General features: G+C 47.5%; 1 protein-coding gene across 2 annotated transcripts in view; it reads right to left on the reverse strand.

Annotated features, from left to right (window-relative positions):
- Positions 1–12,740, reverse strand: part of RCBTB1 (RCC1 and BTB domain containing protein 1) — a 49,012-nt gene that overhangs the window by 8,540 nt on the left and 27,732 nt on the right. For both annotated transcript variants that reach the window (XM_069758864.1, XM_069758863.1), the window contains one exon: positions 10,273–10,380. In XM_069758864.1, coding sequence (XP_069614965.1) covers positions 10,273–10,380 — 108 coding nt within the window. The remainder of the gene's footprint in view (positions 1–10,272; positions 10,381–12,740) is intronic.

The following is a 12,740-nucleotide window of genomic DNA, read 5'->3' on the forward strand; positions in this document are numbered from 1 at the left end:
TTACTCTTCTTGCTGATACTAAGGCGACAAGAAGAGCTGTCTTGAGGGAGACATGTTTTATGTGAGCTGAATGTAGTGGCTCAAAAGGGTGGTCTGTTAGAGCTTTGAGGACTAAATTAACATCCCAAGGTGGTACGTGGGGAATTTGAACTGTCTGACCTCTGGCAAGCTGCAACAAACCTGGCTACCCACTTGTTACCTGCAATATCGTGACCATATAAAGCACCATGCGCAGAAATGTGTACTTTTAAGGTACTGACTGCCAGACCTAAATCGTGCCCTTTTTGAAGAAATTCTAAAATCATAGGAATATGAATTTCATTTGACAGGGCCGTTGAGTAGAGGTTTAGAAATTTTTTCCACACTCTTACATAGATGGAGGTAGTGGATTTTTTTCTACTTAATAGCAGAGTGTCAATTACTTTGTTTGAAAAACCTCTCATCTTTAGCAGCTGCCTCTCAAATTCCAGGCTGTCAACCATAGACCCTTCACATGAGGGTGGTTGAAGGGGCCCTGGAAAACAAGATCCCGATCCTCCGGGAGGATCCATGGGTCTGAGATTGACATGGCTCTCAGCCAGGAAAACCATGGCCTCTTGGGCCAAAACGGAGCTACTAAGATCACGTTTGCTCTGTCCTCCCTTATCTTCCTGATCACCGTTGGAAGTAGTTTCAACGGGGGAAAGGCATATGCTTTCCGGAATGCCCATGGAACTTGTAGGGCGTCGAAGATATCTGGATTGTCGGATCGGAACAATGAAGCAAACTTTTCGACTTGCCTGTTGTGTCTTGTCGCAAAAAGGTCTCTCGGGAGTGCCCCATTTTTTCACTATCATGAAAAAGATACGACGACTGAGAACCCACTCTCCTTGGTGGAGGGTGTGGCGGCTGAGGAAATCTGCCTTTGAATTGTCGATTCCTCTCACATGCAGTGCTGATAGGGATTGAAGGTGCTCCTCTGCTATGGCTAGAATGTCGTCGGCTATAGACATGAGAGCTTCTGATCTTGTTCCCCCTTGGTTTATGTATGCAACCGCTGTCATGTTGTCTGAAAGGATTCTTGTATGCGTTCCGTGTAGCTGCGGAAGGAATTTAGATAAGGCATGATGGATAGCCTTCAGCTCTTTTTTATTAGAAGAATCATCCGATTCTCCAAGAGACCACAGACCTTGCACTATTTGATCTCCTAAGTGTGCTCCCCAACCACTAGGACTGGCATCAGTGAAGATAGTTTTTGAAGGTTTAACCGCCCAGAGAACCCCACTGGTAAAATGATTTCGATCTAACCACCAGGTAAGAGATTGTAACACTTCTGTTGGTAAAGAAAATAGACTATCTAACCGGCCCTGTAATCTTTATTCCTCTTGTAGTATTGTATACTGTAATTTCCTACTATGGAATTGGGCCCATGGAACAGCTGGAATACATGATGTGAAAGAACCAAGAAGGGACATACCTTCTCTTAGGGAAATTAGGGGGTTATTAATCACCGAATGTACCTTGTTTATAATTGCCATTTGTTTAGATTCGGGAAGAAAGCACCTTTGATTTATAGAATCTAGAATAAGTCCTAGAAATGTTTGATGAGTTGTGAGGGACAATCTGGATTTTTCCCAGTTTACTAACCACCCTAATTCCTGCAGGGACGAAACTGAATCAAATAAACGATGATGGCATTGAGAAAGGGAGTTCCCCACTATCAAAAGGTCATCTAAATATGGTATTATGAGGGTGTCTTTTAACCTCAAATATGACATTACCTCTGACATTAATTTTGTGAAGACTCTAGGGGCTATTGATAGTCCAAAGGGCATCGCTGTATATTGATAATGCCGTATTTGACCTTTCTTCATAACTGCCACCCGTAGATATTGTTGATGTTCAATGAAGATTGGAAGATGGTAATATGCATCTTTAAGGTCAAGAACTGCCATAAAGCAATGGGGAAGCAAGCTTTAAAGTTGACCGTATAGATTCCATTTTAAAAGTTTGGTTCTCTAAGAAGACGTTTAGTCTCCTAAGGTTAATTATTGTTCTAAATGATCCGTCTGGTTTCGAAATCGAAAATAAAGGGGAATAAAAACCCCTTCCTTTTTGATGAAAAGGGACTTCCACTAATACTCCTTTGGACAGGAGATTTATTATTTCCTGCTCCAAGGCCTCTTGTTATGATTGAGACCTTAAGGAAGTCAATAAAAATGAGTCCGGAGGGACTCTGGTAAAATTTTAATTTTAGACCCGTAGTTATAAGGCTAGTTGCCCATGGATTGGAAGTCATTGCCAGCCATTGTGTAGAGAAGAAAGACAACCTACCACCAACGGGTAGATCTGTCCTAACGGGGTTTATCCTCAGGTTTAAAAGGGCGTTTTCCGAAAAAAGCGCCTTTTTGTTTAAAGTCTTTATTAGCCCAGCGGTCCTGGTTTTCATAGTCCCATCTTCTGTTAAACATGGGCTTTCGGAACGCTCTCCTATAGGATGGAAGATAAGTATTATTGGGGAACCCCTTCCTCTCACCCGCTTTGGTAAGTACAGGTCCTTCTCAAAAAATTAGCATATAGTGTTAAATTTAATTATTTACCATAATGTAATGATTACAATTAAACTTTCATATATTATAGATTCATTATCCACCAACTGAAATTTGTCAGGTCTTTTATTGTTTTAATACTGATGATTTTGGCATACAACTCCTGATAACCCAAAAAACCTGTCTCAATAAATTAGCATATTTCACCCATCCAATCAAATAAAAGTGTTTTTTAATAAACAAAAAACCAACAAATAATAATGTTCAGTTATGCACTCAATACTTGGTCGGGAATCCTTTGGCAGAAATGACTGCTTCAATGCGGCGTGGCATGGAGGCAATCAGCCTGTGACACTGCTGAGATGTTATGGAGGCCCAGGATGCTTCAATAGCGGCCTTAAGCTCATCCAGAGTGTTGGGTCTTGCGTCTCTCAACTTTCTCTTCACAATATCCCACAGATTCTCTATGGGGTTCAGGTCAGGAGAGTTGGCAGGCCAATTGAGCACAGTAATACCATGGTCAGTAAACCATTTACCAGTGGTTTTGGCACTGTGAGCAGGTGCCAGGTCGTGCTGAAAAATGAAATCTTCATCTCCATAAAGCATTTCAGCCGATGGAAGCATGAAGTGCTCCAAAATCTCCTGATAGCTAGCTGCATTGACCCTGCCCTTGATGAAACACAGTGGACCAACACCAGCAGCTGACATGGCACCCCACACCATCACTGACTGTGGGTACTTGACACTGGACTTCAGGCATTTTGGCATTTCCTTCTCCCCAGTCTTCCTCCAGACTCTGGCACCTTGATTTCCGAATGACATGCAAAATTTGCTTTCATCAGAAAAAAGTACTTGGGACCACTTAGCAACAGTCCAGTGCTGCTTCTCTGTAGCCCAGGTCAGGCGCCTCTGCCGCTGTTTATGGTTCAAAAGTGGCTTTACCTGGGGAATGCGGCACCTGTAGCCCATTTCCTGCACACGCCTGTGCACGGTGGCTCTGGATGTTTCCACACCAGACTCAGTCCACTGCTTCCTCAGGTTCCCCAAGGTCTGGAATCGGTCCTTCTCCACAATCTTCCTCAGGGTCCGGTCTCCTCTTCTCGTTGTACAGCGTTTTCTGCCACATTGTTTCCTTCCAACAGACTTACCATTGAGGTGCCTTGATACAGCACTCTGGGAACAGCCTATTTGTTGAGAAATTTCTTTCTGGGTCTTACCCTCTTGCTTGAGGGTGTCAATGATGGCCTTCTTGACATCTGTCAGGTCGCTAGTCTTACCCATGATGGGGGTTTTGAGTAATGAACCAGGCAGGGAGTTTTTAAAAGCCTCAGGTATCTTTTGCATGTGTTTAGAGTTAATTAGTTGATTCAGAAGATTAGGGTAATAGGTCGTTTAGAGAACCTTTTCTTGATATGCTAATTTATTGAGACAGGTTTTTTGGGTTATCAGGAGTTGTATGCCAAAATCATCAGTATTAAAACAATAAAAGACCTGACAAATTTCAGTTGGTGGATAATGAATCTATAATATATGAAAGTTTAATTGTAATCATTACATTATGGTAAATAATGAAATTTAACACTATATGCTAATTTTTTGAGAAGGACCTGTATTTCATCCATCTTAGTACCAAATAGGTACTCACCCTGGCATGGAAGACCACACAATTTAGACTTAGTTTGGGGATCACCTTTCCACCCCTTTAGCCACAAAGCGCGGCGAGCCGCGTTGGTCAGACCTGCCGATTTGGCTGCTAATCGTATAGAATCAGCTGAAGAATCCGCTAAAAAGGCAGTAGCTCCTCTTATCAATGGTATGGAAGAAGTGAGTTTATCCTGGGAAAGGCCACCTTTCAATCCTTCTAAATCATTCAACCAGACTAGTATGGACCTAGCAGTGCATTTAGCCGAAATAGCCGGTCTGAAAGCTTCTGTACAGGATTCCCATGCCCTTTTTAAAAGGGAATCAGCTTTCCGGTCAAGCGGGTCTTGCAAAGAACCCAAATCTTCTACGGGCAGTAAAGATTTTCTAGAAGTGGATGCCACTGCCGCATCTACCTTTGGGGCTGTTGACCATGTGAAGAAATCTTCGTCGTTAAAGGGATAGTCTTTTTGACAAAGACGGCAACCCTCTTTGTCCCTGGCTTTCCCATTTTTTTTTTACTAGATTTTTTTATTGCTGGAATTACTGGAAAAGAAGGTCTTTTTCTTTCAGACTGGCCAGCAAACATCACGTCCTGTGGCGTTAAGGGTTTTCGTATCTTCAATACCCATGGTGTTACATACTGATTTGACTAAATTGTCAATACTGTGTGGGAAAGCATGTATCCTGCACGCCTTCTGAGGAAATAAACTCTTGGGAACCCTCCGAATCTTTACCTTCAATATCAGAAGATTGTTCAGACCTAGGAGAATTATATCTTTTCCTACCCTCAGGAATTTTGTCCGAGCTTCGAAAGGCTCGTAATTCTTCTCTAATCATACTCCTTATATCCTCCGACCTTACTGAAGACTCCTCACGTAAGGTGGATTCGATGCATGACTGGCACAGCTTCTTTAAATAACTATCCGGGAGCGGCTGAGAACAAAGCACATTGCTTATGTTTGGACTTCCCTGTTCTTTTTGCCTACGGAATTAGATAAAGAGGGAAGTATAATCAGCCTAATAGGGTAGACAGACACTCACCCCACTGAAGCTGTTGTCACAGTACCGGCTGATGAGGAGGAGACGGAGGCACAGATGGCAGAGCCGACCGGTCCGACCTCTTTTCCCTGGTGTTCTTTGAAGATCTGCAGCTGCTGCTTGTCTGGCTACCAGGCGTAATAGCGGTGACTTCGGATGAAGCCAACGCTGTGTCCTGGGGAGATGCCATGATGAACGCCGGGTATCAGCGCCAGCGTCCTTTTGTAATGGGGGCCGCCATCTTCCTGCCGCACCCAGAAGTGACCACTGCATCCGGGTTGCGGCTATGCTGTACGCGCCTGCGCCTCCACCAGCGTTCGCGCAGGCGCCGTTCCTCCTCCTGTATCACCCCGGAAGTTGTGGTAATACTTCCGGGGGACGATATACCGGGCCACACGCTGCTTGCACGCCACCGAAGATGGCGTCACAGGATCCTCTTACCGCAGCGATCTGGTCCCTGCAGGTCGGCTGGATGGACTTCCGTGAGCCAGGCAACTCCCCGGACCTGGCCTCACGGTACCTGCCAGAAAAGGGGGGAAGCTGTCACAGGACCTCCGACGCCGCTTCCAGCTCTGGAGCCCTTGCCGTCCCACTAAAGGTAAACTGCGTAAGCGGCATCCAGGCTGGGCATCCTCTTCTCTCCAGGTGTCTCCCGTAGGAACAGGAAACCAACTGTGGGAGCGAGGGGGACCGCCCCTTTTATCTCTCCATAGGGTTTCCTGTTCCTAGGGGCGGATCCCCTCTCTCAAGTGGGTGCTGTTGTGGCGAAGAGAAAAGTGGCTTTTGTTACGCAATGCGTAACTATTTTTACATCAATAGTAACTGAGATTGCTTGCTATTGCAAGCAGAGTTTTTTTTTTTAATATGGTATGTGGTATTTTCTTTAATTTTAGGTATGTGTGACGGCAAACATTTTTGCATTGTGGCTTCATTAAAATGTTGCAAGGCTTGGCTTTCACAGACTTTCCTGCAGTTTGCTGGCTGTAGAATGATATTGAGTTAGTGAGATCACTAACAGGAAGCTTGTTAGTTACTCTCTCAGCTCTTCTGCAGATTTTTGTTTTCAGACCACACCAGAGTTTATCAGCACATCAAAATTAAAGTAGCCAAGCTCCTAAACACAGATAAGAATTACCGTATATACTCGAGTATAAGCCGAGATTTTCAGCCCAAATTTTTGAGCTGAAAGTGCCCCTCTCGGCTTATACTCGAGCCACGGTAGCGGTGGGGTCGGCGGGTGAGGGGGAGAGGGCGCTGAGGTATACTTACCTAGTCCAGCGATCCTGGCGCTCCCCCTGCCGTCCCACGGTCTTCTGTGCTGCAGCTTCTTCCCCTCTTCAGCGGTCACGTGGGACCGCTCATTAGAGAAATGAATAAGCAGCTCCACCTCCCATAGGGGTGGAGCCGCCTATTCATTTCTCTAATCAGCGGTGCCAGTGACCGCTGATAGAGGAAGAGGCTGCGGCACAGAAGACCGTGGGACGGCAGGGGGAGCCGGACGTCAGGACCAGGTAAGTATGTAATTATTCACCTGTCCGCGTTCCAGCCGCCGGGCGCCGCTCCATCTTCCCGGCGTCTGCGCTCTGACTGTTCAGGTCAGAGGGCGCGATGACGCATATAGTGTGCGCGGCGCCCTCTGCCTAATCAGTCAGAGCAGAGAGACGCCGGGACCGGACGCTGGGAGCTGCAATCAAGAAAGGTGAGTATGGCTTTTTTTTTTTATTGCAGCAGCAGCAGCGGCGGCACAGATTTATACCAAGCATCTATGGGGCAGTATGAACGGTGCAGAGCACTATATGGGGCAGATATGGGGCAATATGAACAGTGCAGAGCACTATATGGGGCAATATGAACGGTGCAGAGCGCTATATGGAGCAGATATGGGGCAATATGAACGGTGCAGAGCACTATATGGGGCAGATATGGGGCAATATGAACGGTGCAGAGCGCTATATGGAGCAGATATGGGGCAATATGAACGGTGCAGAGCGCTATATGGAGCAGATATGGGGCAATATGAACGGTGCAGAGCACTATATGGGGCAGATATGGGGCAATATGAACAGTGCAGAGCACTATATGGGGCAATATGAACGGTGCAGAGCGCTATATGGAGCAGATATGGGGCAATATGAACGGTGCAGAGCACTATATGGGGCAGATATGAGGCAATATGAACAGTGCAGAGCACTATATGGGGCAATATGAACGGTGTAGCACTATATGGGGCAGATATGGGGCAATATGAACGGTGCAGAGCACTATATGGCAGAGCTATGGGGAAATATGAACTGTGCAGAGCACTATATGGCAGAGCTATGGGGCAATAATGATCTATTTTTATTTTTGAAATTCACCGGTAAATGCTGCATTTCCACCCTAGGCTTATACTCGAGTCAATAAGTTTTCCCAGTTTTTTGTGGCAAAATTAGGGGGGGGGGGGTCAGCTTATACTCGGGTCGGCTTATACTCGGGTATATACGGTACCAGCTACCCAAGAATCAGTCAGCAGTTCATTCTCATGGGAAGTTCAGGAAATCTCATCCCGAAGCCAGCAATGTGCAGGAAAACTGCCTGTAAGAGCCAAAAGGTGCAAGTTTATCAAAGGAATCAGTCATCTAATTCATGCTGCAAAAAAACAGGGGCAGCCATGTACACTTAAGGGTGCAGGCAGAAATCTGTATTACTTGTAAGCAGGATCACATCATAATCCTTGGATTGACAGTCGGCTCTCCTGATGTGAGCGGGACATGTATTTCTATGCAGCTGTCACTCTGGTCAGGAGAACTCAACCACCAGCCAAGGGCTGCAATGTGATCCTGCACAAAAGTAATATGGCTGACTGTACCCCTACTCTGAAACGATGCTAGGTTTTGGAGAAAAGAAAAAACAAACAAACTGAGGAGCCAGGAGAGGGAGGGGGGGAAGGGGAGAGATCTGTCAGTCATGTAGAAGCACATCGCACCTTTATCTATTTGACCATACAGATTAGCTAGCTTTAGGTCAAACGATCTCTCCACACACACTTGTCTAAGGGTACCGTCACACTATACGATTTACCTACGATCACGACCAGCGATATGACCTGGCCGTGATCGTAGGTAAATAGTGTGGTCGCTGGGGAGCTGTCACACAGACAGCTCTCCAGCGACCAACGATGCAGAGGTACCCAGGTAACCAGGGTAAACATCGGGTTACTAAGCGCAGGACCGCGCTTAGTAACCCGATGTTTACCCTGGTTACAAGCGTAAAACTAAAAAAACAAACAGCACATACTTACATTCCGGTGTCCGTCAGGTCCCTTGCCGTCTACTTCCCACACTCACTGACTGCCGGCCGTAAAGTGAAAGCACAGCACAGCGGTGACGTCACCGCTGTGCTCTGCTTTCACTTTACGGCCAGCAGTCACTGAGTGTGGGAAGCAGACGGCAAAGGACCTGACGGACACCAGAATGTAAGTATGTGCTGTTTGTTTTTTTAGTTTTACGCTTGTAACCAGGGTAAACATCGGGTTACTAAGCGCAGCCCTGCGCTTAGTAACCCGATGTTTACCCTGGTTACAAGCGAACGCATCGCTAGATCGCTTCGCTAGATCGGTGTCACACACACCGATCTAGCGATGCCAGCGGGAGATCCAGCGACGAAAGAAAGTTCTAAACGATCTGCTACGACGTACGATTCTCAGCAGGATCCCTGATCGCTGCTGCGTGTCAGACACAGCGATATCGTAACGATATCGCTGGAACGTCACGAACCGTACCGTCGTAGCGATCGAAATGGCAGTGTGTGACGGTACCCTTAGTGTTCCCATGCCCTCTAACAGCCATCATCTATCTGGCAATAGTTCCTCTCCTGCCAAACAAAAGTAATTCGAACCACCAATTCTCATTTCACCCTGTAATCTGTCAGGGGATTGCTGGCTGATCCTGAATAAGTCAGTGGGTTCAGACAATGGATTTCATTGGTGTAGGAGGCCTTCAGAGTAAAGCTTTAGTCACACTAAACGACTTGCCAATGATCATGACCAGCGATACGACCTGGCCGTGATCGTTGGTAAGCCGTTGTGTGGTCGCTAGGGAGCTGTCACACAGAGAGCTCTCTCCAGCGACCAATAATCAGGGGAACTACTTCAGCATCGCATCGTTGAAACTGTCTTCAACAATGCCGAAGTCCCCCTGCAGCACCTGGGTAACCATCGTGTTACTAAGTGCAGGGCCGCACTTAGTAACCCGATATTTACCCTGGTTACCATTGTAAAAGTAAAAAAAAAAAAAACTACATACTCACATTCTGATGTCTGTCACGTCCCCTGCTGGCGTCCACAGGGTTAAAACTGCTTTCGGCAAGAGCGCTGCTAATGCACGCGCTCTGGCCGAGAGCTTCCCTGCACTGACTGTGCGCGTAGGCAGTAACAGCGTGTGCTCTGCTTTACGGCCAGCGCTGACAGTCAGTGCAGGGAAGCTCTCGGCCAGAGCGCGTGCATTAGCAGCGCTCTTGCCGAAAGCAGTTTTAACCCTGTGGACGCCGGCGGGGGACGTGACAGACATCAGAATGTGAGTATGTAGTGTTTTTTTTACTTTTACAATGGTAACCAGGGTAAATATCGGGTTACTAAGTGCGGCTCTGCACTTAGTAACCCGATATTTACCCTGGTTACAAGTGAACACATCGCTGGATCGGCGTCACAAACGCCGATCCAGCGATGACAGCGGGTGATCAGCGACCAAAAAAATGGTCCTGATCATTCCCCAACGACCAACGGTCTCCCAGCAAGGGCCTGATCGTTGGTCGCTGTCACACAACGAGATAGTTAGCGGGATCGTTGCTATGTCACCAAAAGCGTGACGTTGCAACGATATCGTTGTGTGACGGTACCTTTATGAAAGTGCCCTGCTCTGGTGATTGGTGTAAAGGTCCCAGCTGTTGTCAACCCCCACAATTTTATCAATAAAATCCATGAATGGGTGATAAAGGGGTATACTGGTTGGAAGCTAAAGGGTTGTCTCATCATAAGTGGGTAAAATTACAGTGACCCAAGAGCAATTTAATAAGAATTTCTCACCTGCACTATACACACTTGCTGGACAAACACCACTTTACAGGGAATTAGCTGGTTTCCAGTACCTCCAACTCCAAGCTGACCAGTACCATTGTAACCCCAGCCGTAAACCTGAGAGAAGGGGAGCGAATAAAAGAAAAAGACAAAAATTTAGTGTTGATGTATCTGACAGCAAATTTTGGCACAACAGTGGCATGGACAAAAAAAAAAAAAAAAAAAGGGAGATTCTAATTCTCACAAAGTGGATATACTTCTGTCCTGTTTGTCGTATATCAGCCAGCCACTTTCTGCCACTTAGATCGCGTTGTTATATGCACAGGGCCTGAGTTTTGGCTCGTTTTTATACCTCCCTAAATGGGCTGACTCCCCCCCACAGGGCCATGGTCACCACCTGGCGCAAGCACCCGTGCGAGTGCTGTTTGCCTGGACAGGTAGGTGGGCCACTCTTGGGAAATGGCACTGGCACAGGGTCCCTCATAGTACAATGAAGTGTATCTGACGGTGGTGGTGCACAACCAACGTCAGACACCGTCGTAATATGAGGGGCCCTGTGCCAGTACTGCCGCCCATGAGAGTGTTCCACCCCCCCCCCCCCCAGCTCGAACAGTGCTCTACCACTTGCAATACTTACCTCTCCCTGCTCCACCACTAGTCTGATATTAAATCCTTCAATGGCACTACCAATACAAACTTGTTGCAATTATAGATAGTAGAAATATACAGGGGCCCTGGCCTCCATTTAGACCAGTTAATACTTTGCGCCTACTACCACTGTCTGCTACTCAGCAGAGGAGCCCACCCCTGTACCTAGCTATGCCGCCAGTTTAGTCCTGTTACCAATTTTGAAGTGCATTTAGCCCACTTTCTTATTTGGGCCTATATCTGTGTTTCCTCCTCATCCTGCCCATTGCCCAGCCAGTGATAGATGAGTCTGCAGGTACATTGACCCAGACCACTACATTCCCCTTGCACTCTACACAGCCAGAATCTGACCCTACTGAAAGTCAGGTTCCCCTTCCCGCATACTATACCACCTTACACGGGGACAAAGGAAGGTGCAGATGAAGGTGCAGGTTCCCTCTTCAAGTGGGGGGGGGGGAATACTCGTTGGCGAAGTCACTGGCACAGGGCCCCTCATAGTATGCAAAAGTGTCTCTGCCAGTGGGAGGCGCCACCCGCCGTCAAACACCACCGTACTATGAGGGGCCCTGTGCCAGTGCCAACGAGTGGGCCCTCCTGCTTTATCAGGATCACAGCACTTGCAAAGTTGAAATACTTACCTCTCCCTGCTCCACCGCCGTGACGTATTCTGCGTTTCCTTGGCCCATGAAAATCTTGAGCCAGCCCTACCCCCCCCACAACTTTAGCCAAATGACCCCCAGTTTTCAATACCTAACTATTATAAAGTAAATTAAGATTGACAAGCTTAATAAGAATTTAGGTTTTTGGCATTAAAATGGACACTGTAGGTGTTTACCTGTCCTCCACTCACTGCCGATTTTTATTCCCCATTGACTTGCGTTGGGTTTTGTTTTTTGGTCGGCCCCCGACTTTTCGCAATAATTGGCCGATTTCACCCAACTTTAGACAGTCGGGTTTCCCGAAACCTGACTCTAAAAAAAAAAAAAAGTAAAAAAAGTCTCTCAACTCTAGTTGTCACTGCTGTTGCTGCTGTCACTGCTACAATCTTCCCCACTGACCCTGGATAGCTGGGTTTGTCCTTAAACATTACAGGGCCCTTCTCTCATGGCCTTCCTGGCCCTGATGCTGCCTGACTGGACCTTGGACTTCTGCAGAGCTGACTGCCCTGACCAGGTGCTCCCACCCAACTGATTAAAGGGAACCTGTCACCCCGTTTTTTGAGATTGAGATATACTGTTAAATAGGGCCTGCGCTGTGCGTTACTATATTGTATGTAGTGTACCCTGATTCCCCACTTACGCTGCGCAATACATTACCAAAATCGCTGTTTTCGCCTGTCAATCGGTCAGGTCGGGTGGGCGTGTTCACAGCGCTGTTTCTTCCTCAGCTTTACGTTGGTGGCGTAGTGGTGTCCGCACGTTGAGGTGACTAATCCGCTGTGGGCACGTGAACAAGGAGCGCGCGATCTGCGCTATCACCCTGTCATCGGTGGGGGCGGCCATCTTCCTGGGGCCGCGCGTGCGCAGATGTAGTGCTCTGCTGCACGGGGCTTCAGGAAAATGGCCGCGGGATGCCGCGCGTGCGCACAAGAGATCGCGGCGGCCATTTTCCCAAAGCCGAGTTTGCATCTCGGCTTTGGGAAAATGGCCACCGCGATCTCTTGTGCGCACGCGCGGCATCCCGCGGCCATTTTCCTGAAGCCCCGTGCAGCAGAGCACTACATCTGCGCATGCGCGGCCCCAGGAAGATGGCCGCCCCCACCGATGACAGGGGGTGATAGCGCAGATCGCGCGCTCCTTGTTCACGTGCCCACAGTGGATTAGTCACCT

This window comes from Ranitomeya imitator, chromosome 3 (genome assembly GCF_032444005.1).
Source record: "Ranitomeya imitator isolate aRanImi1 chromosome 3, aRanImi1.pri, whole genome shotgun sequence".
Lineage (NCBI taxonomy): Eukaryota > Metazoa > Chordata > Amphibia > Anura > Dendrobatidae > Ranitomeya > Ranitomeya imitator.